General features: G+C 40.8%; 1 protein-coding gene and 1 non-coding gene across 7 annotated transcripts in view; one reads left to right on the plus strand and one right to left on the minus strand.

Moving 5' to 3' along the window:
* The window catches only part of TTC17 (tetratricopeptide repeat domain 17), a 137150-nt gene that overhangs the window by 94756 nt on the left and 20948 nt on the right, over positions 1-21446 (plus strand). For 3 of the 6 annotated variants that reach the window (XM_061381182.1, XM_061381184.1, XM_061381187.1), the window contains 2 exons: positions 2040-2220; positions 3142-3225. In XM_061381182.1, coding sequence (XP_061237166.1) covers positions 2040-2220; positions 3142-3225 — 265 coding nt within the window. Of the gene's footprint in view, positions 1-2039; positions 2221-3141; positions 3226-5142; positions 5278-21446 lie in introns of those variants that run through there. The other 3 variants (XM_061381183.1, XM_061381185.1, XM_061381186.1) reach the window with 2 other exon arrangements.
* TRNAC-ACA (transfer RNA cysteine (anticodon ACA)) lies at positions 16272-16343 on the minus strand. Its single transcript has one exon. It is a non-coding gene; the product is annotated as a tRNA-Cys (tRNA).

Here is a 21446-nt window from a genome sequence, read left to right on the forward strand (position 1 = left end):
TACCAGCGATCCCACTGGGCCCCAGCTGACTTTAGGGATGCCCTTCCTTGTCAGCTGGCTTTAGGGATGCCCTTCTTTGTCAGCAGCTGCCATGGAGTCATCCTTGCTGGGGTTGGTGGTTCAGAGGATGCCTGGAACGGACTCAGCTCGTGGCCCCAACACTGTCTGGGTGCCCTCCTCTCTGTGCCTTCTGCCCTGCGTTCTGTCGATCCAGTCACAGAGGACGTAGTTTAAATTAAAGACTGGCTCTCTCCATTAAAGCACAAAACCTCGCTGGCATCATGTGCCTAAAAAGGGAGTCAGAGCAAGTCCACATCTGTGAGCACCTACCAGGACACAAGCAGGCAGGGCCGCCTCTCTGGTAACTGCTTTTTCCTCCCTGGATGCTCATTCTTTTGTTGGCCTCTTTTTATTTGACCTTTTAAGCATTGCAGTTCCCCAAGATTTACCACTAAACCTTATTTTAAAATCATTCCTAGTCAAAGTCCAAAACTTCTGTCACTGATACGTTGACAGTCCCAAATCTGAATCTCCAGACCAGACCTTTCTTCAAATCCCTTGTCTCTCCAGTTGGCCTCTCTGCCTAGCTCTCTCTCCAGTACCTCAAGCTCAGGAAGACTAAACTCACCATTTTCTTGTCCATTCTCCTTTCCCCAAAAAAATCTTTGTTCTGTTTGTTTTCTATTTCTTGTTCTTAGTAAATAGCTCCCAGAAGTGCTTAGGCCCGAACCCTAGGAGTCACCCTCACCCCTCCAGTCCAGCCTGTTACCCGTTCTTGTCACTTTTACCCTTGGAGTGTTTTTCAAAACTACTTGCTTTTCTTCATCCCTGTTGCTGCTTTATTCATTCTTGCACCTCCTCAATCCATTCTCTCCATAGTACTCAGAATTGTTCCTCAGAAGTCAAATAATTCTTAAAATGCTCTAACAACTTGTAAATATTGCTGTTTACAGTGGCCCACAGAGCCCTTCGTGATCTGCTCCCCACATGTCTTTCCATCTTCAGCTCTGCTCTCCCTCCTGCGAGGCCTTCACATGTGGTGCTGCCTTTGCCTCTGGTGGTGGTCTCAGCATCTTCTCCCTACCTGCTTAATTCATATTCCTCCTTCTGGTCTTAACATCTTTCCTCCTCAGGAAATCCTTCATGACCTCCCTCCCTCCTCCATCAGCACAGAGGCAATGTGCACCCCTCTAGGAAACTGACACAGCTGTGTTTTATCTTTTATAGCTCATCACATCTGTAATGACTGACTATCACCAGACAGTGAGCATCGTAACAGTGGGGACTGGGGATGTTTGGTTAATAATTGTAACTCTGATACCTGACATGTGATAGAGTCTGAATCAATAATGAATGAATGTTTACATATTAATATATGGTCAACTTTTTTAAGTAGCTAGAAGCAAAATTTGCCAGTGTCAAATTGCCACACCAGTATGTATGATAGTGTGAAATATTTGGCCAGTATATAGCAGGAAAATGACCACTTTGGAGCCATGAAGGGACGTGCTTACATCTTATACGTGGATACAATGAATAGCTGGATCTGGGTAACATTTACGGTCTAAACTTTAGGGGAGCTTTTCCTGTGGGGACAAGTATGCCTCTGTGCATAGAGGGAAAATGAAAGACAGGAACCACTTCTGGTTATTTATCACTGTCTGTACCCTGGAAAAGAAACCCTAGAAGAAAACCTACCTGGTTTCAAACCTCCCCAGTGAGAAAAAGTGGCAAGCAGCAGTGAGGAAATCAGACACCTTGATGCGTAGAAAGAAGGCAGCTTGAGAAAAGACTGAGTTCAGGACTCAGATCCCAATGCTGCTGCTCTGACCGAGGGCACAGCCTCTACTCATACAGTCAGCAAACAGTCAGTAGAGCACTGGAGTCCTTGTACCTATAAAGTGAGAGGCCGGACTAAGTAGCTCCGGAAATTGCTTCCATTTTGAGATTCTGTGGTGCCAGATAGTTCTATTTATATATCGCAGTTATGGTCAGCTAATGATTAATACTTTGTCCCCACCCACTTTTCTATGGCTAAGGTGGTCCTCTGCATTTTTCAGCATCACGGAACACATAGACTTTGCCACTCCAATACAGCAGCCAGCGATGGAACCTGTTTGCAATGGCAATCTCCCCACGAGCATGCACACCCTGGACCACTTGCAGGGGGTTTCCAACCGAGCCAGCCTACACTACACGGGAGAGAGCCAGTTAACAGAGGTGAGTGCTCGGCTGTATTCAGCCAGTCTGCAGTTTTTGCCGTACAGTTATGATGCAGCTGATAGCGAAAGCGCAAGTGGCCAGGCCAGGTTTTTTTGCCTTTTTCAGATGGCTGTTGTCTAGATGGCTTTAGGAAAAGCCTGATTTCTTTCAGGCCCTGTGACCGAACATATGGTTTTTTTATGACCAGAAAATGATAATTCTGATTCATTCCTCCAGATGGGTAGCATTCTGCTTGTCACTGGACAGAGGCTCTTTGTGAGAAATATTTGGGACAGTTAATGCTCCTGTTGACATTCTTAAGAAGGGAGGGAAGGAGGGCAGACCCAGCGTATATCTAGCAAAGAGTGTACGTAGAAGAATAATCAGAAAGCATGCCACAAATATCCAGCAGTAGAGGATGTGTTCAGTAAGTGTTGGTGTAGATATAAGCTGGTGTACAATAAGAGCCATTAAGAAAGATGCATGAGAAGTATATTTATTGACATGAAAGCTGTTGACTATACTGTGTGAAAATGGAGGTGATAGTTTGCAGTGTGATCGCATAGTATACAGTCTGTGAGAGTAATGATACACGTGTACATAGAAAAATACCTGAAAGATACATAAGCGATCCTGACAGTGGTTGTGTCTGGGTGATAGAGTCACAAGTGCTTTTTGTTTTCTTTCTGTACTCTGCTTCTTGTAATGCTGTAACGGATGTGTTCTACTTGCCTGTAACCTGTGTTAAGCGAGAGAGGGAGAGGGGATGGTGATGGCCTTCAGTGTGTCTTCCACACTATGCCTTACCAACAGGACCACAGCAGGCGCCCCCAGATACAGCCTGCACCCACGGCACAGTGCCCAGCTGGGCGTCCGCAGCGTCGTCAGACCTCCCCTCACCGTCATTCCTCTAACCTGTCATCTCCCTCCCTGAACCAGGTGTTGCAGAATCTTGGCAAAGACCAATATCCACAACAGTCACTTGAACAAATTGGCACCCGAATTGCCAAAGTTTTGGAAAAGGTAAGTCACTCTGTAGGAAAGCTGTAAACCGTTATCCACTTTCTAACTTTTCCAGATCATTTGCCATTAAGTGGCCCTAACCTCTTCGGTTAGTTATTTAGCACTTGGTAACTAAAAGGATGACATGAAGTAACCCCACACAGAAGAATATTCTAATCATTTTTCTGTGACTTTTTCCATTACGTGGTTACTATTCTTTTTTGCTGCTCTGTTTACTTTCTGTGCTTAAATTTATGTGGTCAGTTTTCTCGTTCTTAGTCTACCATGGATAGATTCAGGTGATGCTACTAAGAACTTTGGAATCCAGGTGTGAGAAATAAGTCAAAGGTTCGTCTTCTGGTGAATAAAGAATATTTGGTAGTTTGGATGGTGGGTGGGAACCATATCTTGAAGTATCTTTTTTCTGAAGTCATGAAACAGAATACAGAATATTTGCAAAACTTTGTTTTCTTACTTTATGGGTAAGAATCTATCCACTTATTATATGATATTGAGGAGGTGATATAACAGTGATTAAGAGAGTCTACCCAGCTTCCAGTATGGCCATGGCAGTATGGTAGGGAAGGGTAATCACGTCAGTTTAAAGGGGAGGAAGTGCACACAGCCATCACTGTTCCATGCAGTTCTGAAATTCACATGGCCAGTTGTCACCAGTTCCCCCAGTTGCAGGGTAGGAAATACGCCTGGATTAGGGCCTGTTTTGGTTCCCTGGGGGTGGTTTCGTATTGTCATTCTCAGCTCTCCTCTAGAGGCTGCCTTTCCTTTTCCTTAGAAGTGTCCTGTATTTGCAGCTGAAGAGCTTCCTCAGCCTGCTGCCTTGGCACAACTTTGTAAAACTTTGTGGACTTTCAGATTACAAGCCATTCCAAGAGGCAAAAGTCACGCCCACAGATCTCTTCAATAAGGCCCCTCTCTGCTTCAAACCGGAGAAGGCAATGGCACCCCACTCCAGTACTCTTGCCTGGAAAATCTATGGATGGAGGAGCCTGGTAGGCTGCAGTCCATAGGGTCGCTGAGAGTCAGACACGACTGACTTCACTTTCACTTTTCACTTTCATGCATTGGAGAAGGAAATGGCAACCCACTCCAGTGTTCTTGCCTGGAGATTCCCAGGGACGGGGAGCCTGGTAGGCTGCCGTCCATGGGGTCACACAGAGTCAGACACAACTGAAGTGACTTAGCAGCAGCTGCTTCAAACATGAGTCCAGGACAATACCTTTAAGATTCTTAGATGCCTTTTGTCTGACAGTCTGCAAGACTTAACTCAACACGCAGATCTTCCTGAAGTGTTAGTAACACAGGGTCCTACTGCTGTGTTTTTGATGTGATCTTGATCCTGAGGCCATAGTTTTACTGGTAGCATCTGGATTTGCTTTTTTTTTTTTTTTGTCAAAACCTTGTGCTGACCGGAGAAGCTAGTAATTGAGATGAGAAAGTTTCATTTTCTAACCCTGCAAGTCCCAGTTTGGAAGCATTTTCTCTAAATTCTGCTTGGAAACTGTGCAGTTCCTTGTTTAGTTCTCCTCTTTTAATGCTTTACTATGGGTGATGTTTAAAAAACCATTCGTCACTTTCTGCATTCTTCCTCAAAGCCTCCCTAGCCAGATCCGCAACATCATTAGGTATTTTCCTATACTCCACATAGAACCTCCCTGTTGGTTTTGCCAGTAGATGATGCCTCTCCTCCAGCCTGCAGGAGCAGTTTCCTCAGTGCTCTTCCAGCCTTCATTAATGGTCTTGTTGCTGTTCCTTCAGCAATATCCTGAACCCATTTCCCAGAGTACTGTCAGCATGCTCTAAGTTTCTGTTATGGCAGCAGTCTGTTCTTGATAACAGATATTGTTTTCAGTTACCTTTTTTGCTTAATAAATTAGACCAGAATTGAGTGGCTTAAAACAAAACTATTATTTGCTCAAGACCCTACAACCTGAGCTGGACTTCCTTCTGATCTGACTTGGAATCATCCATGCAACTACAGACATACGGAGTCTCAACTGGGGCTGGCCACCAAAGAATCTGGAGTGATTGGAATAGATGAGACACAGCTATATATTGTCTCTCTCCAAGCAGACTCTCCAGCAGAGAAGCTGGACCTTTTTACCTGGTGTCTCAGGGCTCCAAGAGACTGAGAGCAAAAGCATCCAGGCCTTTCAGAATCCATGCAGAGAGCTGGAACAGCAGCGCCTTTACGAGTGCCATCCGTCAAAGCAAGTCCCAGGGCAAAGGAGATATCCTTCACCTGCTGGTAGCGCAAAGACTACGGCCCATCTTTAACGATGGATCTTTAATCCACCACAGTGCCTTTCAAAAGGAGCAGCAATAAAACCGACAGCTTCTCAGTGGAAATGATAAAAACTAGAAGCCATTGCAATGACATCTTTAAGGTACTAAAAAAGAAAACTGCAAACCTAGAATTCTTTTCCAGCAAAAATATTCTTTAGAAATTAAAATGAAATAGATAGGTGTTCAATAAAAATTCAGAGACCTTGGCACCAGTAGGCTTGCACTGAAATAAAAATTAAAGGGAGTTCAGAAAAATGATCCCAGACAGAAATATGGACATGCCAGAAGGAAAGAAGGACACTGGAAAGAAAATATAAATGAAGACTAATTGTACAAAATGATAACTGCACTGCTCTGAGGAGCTTCACCTTTATATATAACTAAAATTCGTGGTAACATAAACGATGGCAGAAAAATAAATGGAGTTTAAAAGTTCTAAGTTTTAATTGGTATCGGCCAAGTTATAAAAGAAAGTTTGCATTGGACTGTAATAAGAATGTGTGTTTTAAGTTCCAGGCTAACTACTAAAAATGGTTCTAAAGTGTAATTCAGTGGAAGGAGAATGAAATAATGTAAAACATTTGATTAATCCAAAGAAAATTAAGAAAGGTAAAAAGTACATAAAAATAGACCACAGATAGTAAAATAGTAGATAAGTATATCATTAGTTCACTTCAGAAAAGATTTATAATTAAAGCATTTTGTATGGAATGGATTTTTTTAAATCCAACTATATGCTGCTTATAAGAGAAACTCTTCAAATATTAGGACACAGGTTGAAAATACAAAGATGAAGAATACATCATACAAACAATAAAAAAGGACAGCAGATACAGCTGTACTCTTATTTTTTTAAAAAAAAGCTTGAAGCAAGAAACAGAGAAGGGCTAAAATGAGGAAAAAATTTGATAATTTGAGATGATATGGAGCAACCAGAACTCTGATACATTCATTGCTAGTGAGAATATAAAATAGTAGTTATTTGGAAGACAGTCAGATAGCTTATTAAAAAGCTAGGCATATATGATCCAGTATTTTACTGCTTGGTACTTAATCAAAAGTGAAAGTGTTAGTCACTCAGTCATGTCTGACTCTGCAAGTCCGTGCTCCTCTGATTCTCCAGGCAGGAATACTGGAAGGAGTAGCCATTCCATTATCCAGGGGATCTTCCTGACCCAGAGATTGAACCCGGGTCTCCTGCACTGCAGGCGTATTCTTTACTGTCTGAGCCACCAGAGAAACCCCATGAAAACTATGTCCACAAAATACTTGTTAAAAAATGTTCACAGCAGATTTATTTATAACAGCCAAAAACCTGGAAACAGATACCCATCAATAGGAGAATAGATAATCAGGGTTATATTTATACAGTGGATACTATTCTACAAGAAAGATCCTGCATCCATATTGATGAATCTCAGAAATATTATGCTATTAAGTCACTGGACACAAAAAAATGTATAGTGTATGATCCCAACTATACGAAATCCTAGAACAGGCAAAATTAACCTCTGGTCGTAGAAATCAGAAGAGTGAATTGCTTTGTCAGGGGAAGGGGTTGGTTGGGAAGCAGCTTGAAAGGACTTTCTGGACTATTGAATGTTTTCTGTGTTTTTAAGTAATAGTCAAAACTGAATGTTATATCTAAGGTCTGAGCATTTCTATTTATATTATACCTTGATTTTTTTAAATGAAGTTTAGATAAAGGTTTTAGACCACCAGAAACTGAAAGATACATGTAATCAACAGACTTGCATTAAAAATCCTGAAGGGATTTTTTTCAGGCAGAAGGAAAACTATTCCAGGTAGAAACTCAGAAAAAAAAAAAAACAGAAAAAAGCAAAGAAAACAACAAGAGTAAATATTAAGGTATATGTAAATAAGTATGTTGATACAAAATAATAACAGTACTGTCTTCTGAGGTTACAGTTCATAGCAACAGCAGTACAAAATGCAGAGAGGAATTACACTGACCGCTGTAGATGGTCTTAGATCCAGTTAGACACTTCATACTCATGTAATTGGCCTCACTTGGCATGGGCTTCACTCAGAAGGATAAGGGGCCAGGGCACCACAGCAGCAGCAGGCTCGTGCCTCCAGAATAGGCACACACCTAGGCCAGGGCCATTCTCTGCCCACCCTTCTTTCCTGCCAAGTGACTCTTCAGGTGCAAGGGAACAAGTCAAATGGTTAAAAGTGAGGCCTGCCCTGACTTAAATGCTCTGGGCTCCATATGAGAACCAGTATCTTTTGTAACAGCCCCACATGCACGGAGCAGTAGAAAGGGACACGTTACCCACAAGAGCCATGGTGCCTAGAGGCTCCCAGCTGTGGCTTCCCACCAGGTGCTTGGAGTTGTTCCCCGTCTTTTTCTTTTTTCTAATGGAAAAGTATCTATAGGCTATACATTTTACCAATTACACTGAAGTACAATTTTAAAATTTTATAATTATAAAATTTTAGCAGTAGACTTGCAGTGAAACATGTCACAAGTGGTTAAGATAATTCATAATTCTCGGTGACGACTTCACTTGAGAATTTTCTTACCATCCTAAACATTGAGGGCAACAGTATGGTTAGAAGTAAAACAGTAACTTTCAGTGTTGATAGAGAGACACACATTTGGTAGACAGTTCTTTTAGTGGGATTGATCGCACAGGCCCAGCTGGTTGGGTCAGCTGCCTCCCATTGCTGTTGTCCTCTCATCCTAGTGTGGGTCTGCGTTTGCGGTCAGCGGTCCTTACTCTAGACCAGTTCAGAGCAGAGACTCTTCTTAGGTGAGAAACATGGATTCAAGAGACGAGTCGCTTTAGTTTCACTGTGCATGAGCTAGTTAAGAGCATCTGGTAATGGTCCTTTTATCTGGGATAGACACAGCCCTTTAAATGATGCCTTTCCCAGTATGCAGAATCTGGCTGAAGGTCATGGGGCGTTTGACCTTCATCCAAAGATTAGAACCTTGTGATAAGCTGATAAGGCTGTTGGGAACGTGCACGCATATGCATGTGCAGTCACTCAGTTGTGTCCGACTCTTTGTGACCTGTGGACTGTAACCCACCAGGCTCCTTTGTCCATGGGATTTCCCAGGCAAGAATACTGGAGTGGGTTGCCATTTCTGCCTCCAGTTTTTTCCAGTCTCACCAGTCCAGTTACGGTTTACCAAGGTCATTTTTACTGTAAGCTGTCTTGCCTGGTGACAGCTAACGTTTCTCCTTTATTAGGTCTTCAGAGAAATGGGGCTAGAAGGTAAATCCAACATGAGATTTCATTATAGGCTCACAGACCAACCATGACCTTATTAGCTTTTTAGCACAGTAGATCTCAGACTTTAGGGTACACTGCAGTCACCTGGAGGACTTGTTAAGACATATTGCTAGGCTTCTATGACTTCACTTACTGATTTAGTAAGTCTAGGGTTGGGCTTGATAATTTACATTTCTCATAAGTTCCCAGGTGACTCTGGGTGATGTTGCTGATCTGAGGATCACACCTAGAAAATTGCAGTGATAACAAAGCAAAAGCACGCTTTTCCCATTTACCTTTCACAAAAGAACAAGGATCGCCATATCCTCTCTGCTTCAGCTTTTAAAATACTTAGTCATTGTCCTTTATTATTTCTTGAAAAGCCCATCTGTAGTTGTCTCTTTAGAGAGTTTTTAGTTTGCATTACCATAATTGTCAGTAAGTGTCAGCAGATGACACTGGTCAGACTCCATTTTAGGGTTCACTTGCAGACCCCTCAAAAAGCTGCCCAGCTTGCAGCCGAGGTTACTCTCGAGTGGTGGCCTCCGTCGAGGTCTCGCCTGCGGTGCCAGACGCACAGCACGCTGCCGCCATTGCCGTTGCGGTCTGTTTGTTTGCCAGGTTGCCATGCCGTCCTGTTTGACCTTGTGGGCTAGTGCAGAGGTAGTTCTCCCGTTTTTGTCCCCAGTTCTTTAGGTGGTGGCTTGTGAGCACTACTTTGTGCTGGTTGGATCCCCAGCCAGCCCAACTTGGGTCAGAGCCAAGCTGCTCCACCCCTTGTCTGATCCAGACCTAGTCACACACACGGAGTCCTGAGTACCTGTGCTTGTCTCCTGCCCACCCCTTGTCAGGCATCAATGCCGCCTTTGGCTCAAATGCATCAGCTACACCACGGGAATATGATTCTTGCCAGTCAGCCCATTTTCAGCCAGGTTTCTGGTCAGCTCCCATTTCATGGAAACTGGGATGTTTTCTCTTACCATAAGTTTGTCTGCAGCTTTCATCCATTCCTACAAGGGGAAGATTTATCCCGTCACACAGTGTCGAGCCTTTGCCATCAGTCTCTGAGAAAGTCAGCCCCCACTGAGGCTTCAGTCTTCCCAGCATCTCCCTCCCCGTTCCATTTGTTTCATGGTGCTTTGGCCATTGAACCAAGGATATGAAAGTCTGTTTCATTGATGCTACCGCTCTGTAATGCACCCTGCCTCTTGTTTGAAGCCCAGCTCAACAGATACTTCATAGTTTGCACAACCCAGTAGAGCAGTTATCTTGCTTTCACTCTGGAGAATACAGAACACATAGCAAGCCAGCAGGGCAGCTTTTCATGTATTTCTCCAAGAGTTCCCATAGCTCTCTGACAGCAGTCCTGGGGACTGTTCTCTACTCCAACCCCTGAGTTGACAGCTCAGGGATAAGGGATCAGGACCACATGGGCGAGTGTGGGAACCATCCTAGCCTGGAAGTCTCAAGTTCCATGTAAGAACCAATGCCTCTTATAACAGTCCTGTGGCCTAGAGTCCAAGAGTTCTAACTAGGGACAGGAAATGTCACACAGGGGAAGACTCAGAGCTGGGTCTTTCTACCAGGTCATCGCAGTCCACTGGCAGTTCAGAGTCAGGTCATCTTTACCATAAGCAGTGTTGCCTAGTAACATGGGTGACATTCTGCCTTTATTAAGTTTCCAGGGGTACACAGCTGAAAACACAAGATTCATTTCCCATGAATACACATGGACAAAATATTAGGGTTTAGCATTACAGGAAAGTAATAAAATTGAAGTAATAATTTATATTTTTAGTCTGTAATAAATCAAATATGCATGTTGTACTTTTAGCTAATCACTAAAAGAACAGTTAAAGAATGTATAATTAAGGGAAAATGGAATAAAAACATTTGATTAATTCATAAAGGAGGCAAGGAAGACAAAGGAATATAAAACAGGTGGGTGAAATAGAATGCAAATAGTAAGGTGATAGCAATAAACCCAGTTTATCAGTGATCACAGTAAATAATACAAAAGGATTACATACCTCAATTAGAGTGCTCATCTCAGACTAGGTTAAAATGTTGAACCCAATTATATGCTGTTTGCAGATAACACACCTGTAATAAGATACAAAACAGCTGAAATTAAACAGATGGAAAAAAGATAACATCAAATAAATACTCATCAAAAGAAAGCTGTTGTAACTATGCTAATAACAGACAATGTAGAATTTAAGGCAGGAAGCGTTACTCTATAGATAAAGACAATTCATAATGATAAAGTGGTCAGTCCACCAGAATATTGAAAATTGTGTATCTATACAGAACCAGTGTCATAGTTTCACATGATATAGACAGACATTAAACATCGACAGATGTAAAGGGAGCAGTGAATCCATGATCAAAATAAACTTTAACATACCTCTTAATAGGTGACAGAACTAAGCAGACAAAAAATATGGTATAGAACATCTTGCGACTATACATACTTGACATAACTGATATTTCTATCATGCCACATTCAACTGTGACAAAATTCCTATTTTAAAAATTTATGTGGAACATTTACCGTACTGATCACAAGCTGAATCATAAATTAAGCCTCAGTTAAATATTAAACCATTGAAATAATTTAGAGTTTATTTTCCAACCATAATGGAATTAACCTAGAGAAAAAGATCAGAAAAAAAAATAAGGATAGAAAATTCCCAGTGATTTTGGTGAGATTAATACTGTCCCTCTCCCTGGTGGCTCAAGATGGTGAAGAATCTGCTGGCAGTGCAGGAAACTCAGGTTCAATCCCTGGGTCAAGAAGATCCCCCTGGAGAAGGGAATGGCTACCCGATCCAGTATTCTTGCTTAAAGAATTCCATGGACAGAGGAGCCTGTTGGGCTGCAGTCCACGGGGTCACAAAGAATTGGTCATGACTGAGCAACTAACACTTTCACTTTCTGAATAACTCACAATTTGGTGAAGAAAGCAAAATTAGAAAATATTTTTAAATGAATGACAATAAAGATTTTGTATATCAAAACTTGTGGGATGTAGCTAAAGCAATGCTTGAGGCAAGTTTGTAGCCGTACAAACTAATGGATATATTAACTTTAAAAAAACAGGCTGAAATTAGTGATCTATGCTTCTATCCCAAAAAGCTAGAAAAAGAACAAAATTAGACTGAGATATTTCTTGCCTCTGTTTGGCAAAAATTCAGAAGTTTGTTAGGTGCGACCTTGGGGAAACTGGCACTGTCATACACGGTTGGGAGAAATGCAAAATAGAATAACCTGAAAGGAAATAGATGCCTAGCAAATTATTTATCTAGCAGGATTATGCATTCATTACCCATTCATCCAGCAGTCCTACTTTTAGGAATATTTCCTAAAAATACAATGGCAAAAAAATTATCTGACAAAAATACCTATGCGTAAGACTGTTGATTGTAACCTGACTTGTATTAGCAAAAAACAATCCAAATGCCCAGTAGTAGGGAGTTGACTGAATAAACAGTCCACTATGGTTGTTCACTGTGTGTGAAATCCACACAGTGGAGGCTTCTGCAGCTGTCAAAATGAATGAGGACAATCTCTATAAACTTATATTAAATAATCTCCAGAATACAGCAAGTGAAAAAAAGAACAATAGAAAAAAACTATACCTCAGATTACTACTTATATCTTTTTAAAATAGCAAGTTGTAGGGAGGGAGAATATTTGTAAAAAGAAACATATTTTCAAATGAAAAGACTAACTTTGAAAAAAAAATTTTAAATGCTGTCCCATGGAAGAAAGATAGAAATAGGATAGAAAAGACAGGAAACAAAGCTAGCTTTCCTTGAATCAACGTTTTTTTACTTTGAAACCAAATACTTTGCATAATTACAAAAATTTTTAAATAAGGTAATTCCTAATTAAAAGTAAAATTAAGCATAACTATGCAGTCCATTGGTAGTAGAACCACATCAAGAGGAACTATTCCAAGTGACTTTAAAACACAGTTATTTGGGTGTGCATCCCTAATGAAATTTACCCTAAGAACAAAGGAAAACCTTATACTGTTTTCAGTAGTACTGTTGCTAATAATATTAATGTTATTCTTTTGGGATTATAGCTGTATGTACTGCAAAGTAAATGAGTAATTTTGTTGGTGACTTGGAAACTGGAATTTTGAGTATGGGTGAAAGAACATAGAGATGTGAGAACAATGACGTAAACATCTTTAGTCTTAAACTGAAAGTGTCAGTAAGAAGTCCTGATATACTTAATTGATATATTTACACATATGCTGGCTTTATTTTGCTGAAAGACTAGAATCTGTGACTAGCCCAGTATTAGTAAGCACCCTCAGTACCCAGATTGTGGTCTTTAGATACTTTTCCTCTTTAAAACAAAGTCTATAATAAAAGACAAAGAAGGGCATTATGTAATGATAAAGAGATCAATACAAGAAGAGGATATAATATTCACAAACATAAATGCACTCAATACAGGAACACTTAAATATATAAAGCAAATATTAGAAGACCTAAAAATTGACATGGTTTTTCCTGTGGTCATGTATGGATATGAGAGTTGGACTGTGAAGAAGTCTGAGCGCTGAAGAATCGATGCTTTTGAACTGTAGTGTTGGAGAAGACTCTTGAGAGTCCCTTGGACTGCAAGGAGATCCAACCAGTCCATTCTGAAGGAGATCAGCCCTGGGATTTCTTTGGAAGAAATGATGCTAAAGCTGAAACTTCAGTGCTTTGGCCACCTCATGTGAAGAGTTGACTCACTGGAAAAGACCCTGATGCTGGGAGGGATTGGGGGCAGGAAGAGAAGGGGACGACAGAGGATGAGATGGCTGGATGGCATCACTGACTCGATGGACGTGAGTCTGAGTGAACTCCGGGAGTTGGTGAGGGACAGGGAGGCCTGGCGTGCTGCAATTCATGGGGTCGCAAAGAGTCGAACACGACTGAGCGACTGAACTGCACTGAACTGAAAGACTGACAGTAATACAATAATAATGGGGACTTTAATACCCCACTTACATCAGTGGACAAATTAATCATCCAGACAGAAAATCCATAAGGAAACAGTGGCCTTAAATGACATTAGACCACTTGGCTTTAATAGGTATCTATAGGACATTCCAGGCTTCCCTGGTGGCTTAGATGGAAAAGAATCTGCCTGAATTGCAGGAGACCCAGGTTCAATCCCTGGATCGAGAAAATCCTCTGGAGAAGGAAATGGCTACCCACTCCAGTATTCTTGCCTGGAGAATTCCATGGACAGAGGGGCCTGATGGTCTCCGGCCTGTGGGGTTGCAAGAGTTGGACACAACTGAGCAACACACACACACACACACACGTTCCATCCCCACACAGCAGAATCCACACTGTTTTCAGGTGCACATGGACTGCTCTCCCGAATGGACCACATGCTAGGACACAAAACTAGGCCCAGGAAATTTAGGAGCATAGAAATTATATCAAGCATCTTATCTGACCACAACAGTATGAAATCTAGAGATCAGTTACAAAAGAAAAATGGGAAAAACAGAAACATGGAGACTTAACAGCATGATACTTAAAAACCAACAGGTCAATGAAGAAATCAAAGAGGAGATCAGAAAATAGGTTGAGACAAATGAAAATAAACAACTTTCCAAAGTCTTTGGGACACAACAATAACAGTCACAAGAGGGAATTTTGTAGCAATGCAGGCATACCTCAAGAAACAAAGAAAATCTGAAACAACATAACCTACCATCTAAAGGAATTAGCAAAAGAAACAGGGCTTCCCTGGTGGCTCAGTGATAAAGAATCTTCTTGCAATGCAGGAGAAACAGGTTCCACCCCTGGGTCAGGAAGATCCCCTGGAGAAGGATATGGCAACCTACTCCAGCATTCTTGCCTGGGAAAGAAAAAGAAAAACAGAGCCAGTTGAGCTATTTCAAATCCTGAACGATGATGCTATGAAAGTGCTGCACTCAATATGCCAACAAATTTGGAAAACTCAGCAGTGGCCACAGGACTGGAAAAGGTCAGTTTTCATTCCAGTCCCAAAGAAAGGCAATGCCAAAGAATGCTCAAACTACCGCACAATTGGACTCATCTCACACGCTAGTAAAGTAATGCTCAAAATTCCCCAAGCCAGGGTTCAGCAATATGTGAACCGTGAACTTCCTGATGTTCAAGCTGGTTTTAGAAAAGGCAGAGGAACCAGAGAGCAAATATCCAACATCCGCTGGATCATGGAAAAAGCAAGAGAGTTCCAGAAAAACATCGATTTCTGCTTTATTGACTATGCCAAAGCCTTTGACTGTGTGGATGACAATAAACTGTGGAAAATTCTGAAAGAGATGGGAATACCAGACCACCTGACCTGCCTCTTGAGAAACCTGTATGCAGGTCAGGAAACAACAGTTAGAAGTGGACATGGAACAACAGACTGGTTCCAAATAGAAAAAGGAGTACATCAAGGCTGTATATTGTCACCCTGTTTATTTAACTTATATGCAGAGTACATCATGAGAAATGCTGAGCTGGAAGAAGCACAAGATGGAATCAAGATTGCCAGGAGAAATATCAATAACCTCAGATATGCAGATGACACCACCCTTATGGCAGAAAGTGAAGAGGAACTAAAGAGCCTCTTGATGGAAGTGAAAGAGGAGAGTGAAAAAGTTGGCTTAAAGCTCAACATTCAGAAAACTAAGATCATGGCATCTGGTCCCATCACTTCATGGGAAATAGATAGGGAAAAAGTGGAAACAGTGTCAGACATTATTTTTTTGGGCTCCAAAATTGCTGCAGATGGTGATTGCACCCATGAAATTAGAAGATGCTTACTCCTTGGAAGGAAAGTTATGACCAACCTAGATAGCATATTGAAAAGCAGAGACATTACTTTGCCAACAAAGGTCCGTCTAGTCAAGGCTATGGTTTTTCCTGTGGTCATGTGTGGATGTGAGAGTTGGACTGTGAAGAAAGCTGAGCCCCGAAGAATTGATGCTTTTGAACTGTGGTGTTGGAGAAGACTCTTGAGGGTCCCTTGGACTGCAAGGAGATCCAACCAGTCCATCCTAAAGGAGATCAGTCCTGGGTGTTCATTGGAAGGACTGATGTTGAAGCTGAAACTCCAATACTTTGGCCACCTCATGTGAAGAGTTGACTCATTGAAAAAGACTCTGATGCTGGGAGGGATTGGGGGCAGGAGGAGAAGGGGACGACAGAGGATGAGATGGCTGGATGGCATCACCAACTTGATGGACATGAGTTTGGGTAAACTCTGGGAGTTGGTGATGGACAGGGAGGTCTGGTGTGCTGCGATTCATGGGGTCACAAAGAGTCAGACATGACTGAGCGACTGAACTGAACTGAAGAAGAAGTTAGGAAATAGTAAAGGTAGGAGAAGAAGTGAAGTGAAGTGAAGTCACTCAGTCGTGTCCAACTCTGCAACCACATGGACTGTAGCCTACAATGCTCCTCCATCCATGGGATTTTCCAGGCAAGAGTACTGGAGTGGGTTGCTGTTTCCTTCTCCAGAGGATCTTCCCAACCCAGGGATCGAACCTGGGTCTCCCGCGTTGTAGGCAGATGCTTTACCGTCTGAGCCACCAGGGAAGTCCGTAGAGACCAAACAAAACAATAGAAAAGATCAGAGAAACCAAGAGCTGGTTTTTTTTGAAAAGATAAAAGTGATTAAGACTTTATCCAGGGTCATCAAGGATAAAAGAGAAGGATCCAAATAATATAAAAAATAAAAGAGGAGAAATTAAAACATATCACAGAAATAGTCATAAGAGAATACTATGAAAATAAAGAAAAATAGAGAATACTATGAACAGCTATATGCCAAGAAATTGGATAACCTAGAAGAAATGGATACATTTCTAGAAACATACACTGCCGGGGACCAGCCCCGGCTGATCCAGGGTATTCGAAGGAGAGACGGCGTAGGCGAAGATCAGGAAACAATTGCTTAATTAAACGTTAATTAAGGATATAAAGAGTAATAGAATGAGGATAGCTCAGTAGGAAAATTCAGTGAAGAAAAGAGGCTGAAATAAGGATAGCTCAGTGAGGAAATTCAGTGGAGAAAAGAGGCTGAATAATTCAGCCAGAAGGTAAGAGAAAGAACGACATGGTGAGACCAAGTTTCGGTGAACAAGGCCCGCACTTTATTTTTCAAAGTAGTTTTTATACCTTAAGTTATGCACAGAGGATAATGGGGGAAGGGGTAGAGTCAGGCAGCAAGCCAGGCTTTCTTCCTGCAAACTTAGCATATGCAAAAGTTAGGTGATTTGCATCATCTTCTGGCCCGGAGGCCTGTTAACATTTTAAGACCTTTTCTTCAGAAAACTTATTTTTCTCTAAAGGTGATTGGTCAGGAGCCACCCTCCAAAAGCATTAGATAAAGTTGCATTCCTACAGCGTAAAGGTGTGGTGGGCTATAACAAAAAAAAGAATTAACTCAAGGGTCCCAGGTTACAAACATTAAAGCTACTATTTACACCAATTATATTAATCAATACACTGCCAGGGACACAGCAGGTAAGGGATATGGAAACTTAGCAGCAAACATTGGCCCAACAAGTGAAAATCCCTTCACCAATACAATTTCTAATCAATCTTTTAACTACTCAAAAGAATCTGTGTTTAGACAGTTTAGAACATCTCCTGCCTCTCACAGTTGGGAGGCTCTGAACAATCACATGTGGCCGGAAAACCTATTCAGGCAGGCTAGAGGATTTCCAAAGGAGTTTGTAGGTTAAACACTGTCACACCCAGGAATTATTAACTGGAGCTGTAAGCTAACTCTTTTTTCAGAGAGAGGTAGTGGGGGACAGCCCCCCGTAAAGTCAGAGGTGTAGCTGAAAGCACAAAGCAGAAAGTAGGTAGACTCTGGTTTTGGGGGTATATGCTTGAGAATTTCCAGGGGGACTCCTGAAGCTCGATCCCGCCTTTGCGTATGCCGAGCCTCCTTCCTCATGACCTTTGTCATGGGCGGAGTTCCTCACGCTGGCTACCAGCAGTGATAGAATTCCAGTTGAGCTATTCCAGATCCTGAAAAGTGCTGCACTCAATATGCAATATGCACTCAATATGCAATATGCCGGCTCCCGGCATCTCCCCCTTTTTTATTTCTTAAAACAGCCAGATGCAGCTCAGTCGCGAGCTTTTGAATGTTCTGCCGAAGAATCCTGACAATACAAGGAAGAATGATTATGAGAAGCACAACTAGAACTAAAGATATTAGACAGAATGTTTTTTCCAGAAATAAAGTTAGAGAAGGTGAGAAAAAAGTCATTAGCTGCTCCAGCGGTGGTAAAATCCAGTCGACAGTGTTCCAGGGCCTGTATTTGATTATGAACTTTCCCTAAGTCCAGGCCAATGTCAGAGCTGTTCCAAACACCTGAGATACGATTTTTGATTTTTTCCCATTCATAATCTGTCTCGTTTACCTTTAAAGATGTCACGCATATCCACCGGTAATCAGCGTGGCAAGACAGAGCCATTTTCACTTTTAAAGCCTGTAACTCAGTCCCAATATGCATTATTGCCTCTTCTAAGGCCTCTACTCTCATCTCCAATTTTCTATCTATAACTTTCTGTGTTGCTAGAGTTAAAGAAACATTTTTAGACATGGTATCAACATATTGGGCAGTATGCACTTGTTGAGTCAATGATATTGCTGCCACAGTAACAGAAGTAATTGCTGCTATTAAAGCTGATATTCCTAAAATAAGTAAAGCCCACAAATCGTCGTGATCACATTAAATCTTGTAGTTGTTGTAACATAGCAAGACTATAGTTAACATATCAATAAGTGGTTACATCATAAGATAAGGTGGACATTGTAACACTATAAAGGAGCAAACATTATATTGAGGGTTTAAACAAGATGAGAGCATGCATTGTTTACAAGTCACTACATTGGGTCCACCAGTGAAAGTCACATGTACATTAAGTTTTCCAGAATCATTGGTAAAGAGAAAAACATAAGGAGAGGGTAGACAAGCCAAAACAGAGTAAGTAGAATTATTTTCTGGTTGGAGTTCGCGCTGCAGCAGCCCCGTCGGTCCCGCCGGGATCTCGATGTTTATCTTGCCTCCCCTTCAGGTGGGCTCCTCTTTTGTGATCGAAGCAATGGGGGAACTGGATGTCTGGGGGTCTGCAACATGGCGAATCAACCTGTCCTGGATCTAAATTGGAGAATCTGCATCCTGTGGAAAAATACAAGCACATCCTCGACCGCTAGTTAATAATGGGTCAGGACCCTTCCATTGTCCTGAGAGGAGGTCCTTCCCTTTAACTAATGGTTTTGCATTTAATTGCTCCAGGCATCAATGGCGAAGCATTGCAGTAGTTCCAGCCAGATCAGTATTTAGAATATTTATTACGAAAAGAGCATGTTGCAAGATTTGATGGGGAGAACTATACTTAAACTCCCCTTCTTTTAGTTTTTGAATTTGGATTTTTAATGTTTGATGCGCTCTTTCAACAATGGCTTGTCCCTGGGGATTATAAGGGATGCCTGTATTATGTTTAATTTGAAACTTTATACAAAATTCCTGAAAAGACTTAGACGCAGGAGCATTGTCAGTTTTCAGAGCTTTTAGCAGGCTCAAATATGAAAAACAAGTAAAGAGATGTTGTATTACATCTTTAATTGCTTCCCCTGTATGAGCAGTTGCAATAATAACATGAGAAAAGGTGTCTACAGTTAAAGAACAAAGGACAGTTTTCCAAATGAAGAGACATGAGTTACATCCATTTGTCAGAGTACGTTAGGTTTGAGACCGCGAGGATTAACTCCCATAGGTAGACTATTATAAACAGTGGGGCAATATAAGCAAGAACACACAATCTCTCGAGCAGCCTCTCTGGGAATTTGGAATTGATATCTTAAGGCAGTAGCATATTGATGATAAAGTAAGTGAGAGGCTCTGGCCTCCTCAATCACAGTAGCCACTGTATTTCAGGTTAACAAGTCAGCCAAATCATTAAAGGCATTTTAAGGGCCGGGCAATCCGGAATGAGCCCGAATGTGTCCAATGAAAAATATTTTATTTCTTTTCCAAATTTGTTGCTGTAATTTAGTTAACAAATTAAATATGGTAGTTTTATTTTCAGGCAAAACCGCAGTTTCAATGTGTGGAAACAACCTGACAATATACTGAGAATCAGAATAAAGGTTAAATTCCTCATCTGCAAACATAGCAAAAGCCTCTATGACTGCTGTTATTTCAGCTCTTTGAGATGAAGTTTCCCGTGTTTTTAAAACCTTTTGGTGATTTTTAGTAACTATGGAGGCTTTACCGTTTGCTGACCCATCAGTAAAAACTATTTGAGCATTTGGAATAGGAGATTGTTTACATCTGACAGAAAAAATAACTGGATGTCTGGATATAAAATTCAGCAAAACATGCGAGGGTAAATGATGCAAAAATTTTGACCAAAATAGTTTCCTATAGCAATCTGCCAATTTTCAAACATTAGAAGAGCATCAAGTTGTTCCTTATTATATGGAATTACAATTTCTGATGGCTCTTTACCAAATAATTCAATGTTCCACTTTTTTCCTTTAATATCAAAGTAGCTATCAATCCTGGATAAGAAGCCACTACTTTTTTAGTTTGAGCGGAAAGATGGACCCACTCTAGGGGGCCGTTTTGCTATAAAACCAATTTTTTGTCTGGCCACCCCAATTACACCTATGGGGGTTTTAGGGCAAAGGAATTATCAAGCAGTTGTCAATTTAATTTTTAAAATTTACATTTTAACAATATAAATTTAGAGATATGTTAATTTAGGTCTAATGTTTAGTTTAGGTCTCCGTATAAATTTAAATAATAAATGTATAACCTCCTTATCTCATTTTGATATACAGATATACCTAAATGCAAAATGTATTTATATATGGCAACAAGTATAAACTTCATGATATACAATATATATAAATCAATATACTTGAACTAATCTTATAATTAATATATCAATTCATATATATTACAGCAATACAACACGCACACAGCCAATACCAACCAACACAAACCAATGTACTGTAATAATACATGTCACACATATATAATTATACAGCATACAGAACATATATCATCACAGCACATCAATCCATACTAATTAATATCAGCCACACACATTATATTACTGCAATATACATTTAATTATACAGTATATATATAATACATATATTGATTTATATACAAATTAAGTAAGTATAGATCTATAAATAGAATTAGGTATACCTTTATTATGTTTTATTTGTACCCATACCTAATTAGGCAAACTGTAGTTAGGCAAATATATTTATATTACGTATTTATAACAATATATAAAGTATTGTTAATTGTACCACCTGTTGATAACTAAAATTGAGAAAACCCTTCTCTGAGTATCTCCTATTTGAGACAGCACGTCCCTCCCCCATAGGGTAAAGGGGAGCATAGGAACTACATACGGTTGGAAAGTTCCACAGGTATCCTCAAACTGCCAATCTAACATTTTTGAACTTTTAACTACTGTGGGGGCTTGAGGGCAAATGAAACAAAATTTGACCCCTGAGATCTATCAGGGCAACTTGCCAATCATCACTACTTTGTAAAAGGCTTGCAGTTGATCCTTATTGAATGGAATTACTATATTTGCTACTTTTTTTTTTTTTTTCTAAAAAGTTCCACACTTCTTTTTTCCTCCTTTTATAAT

Source organism: Bos javanicus, chromosome 15, assembly GCF_032452875.1.
Source record: "Bos javanicus breed banteng chromosome 15, ARS-OSU_banteng_1.0, whole genome shotgun sequence".
Lineage (NCBI taxonomy): Eukaryota > Metazoa > Chordata > Mammalia > Artiodactyla > Bovidae > Bos > Bos javanicus.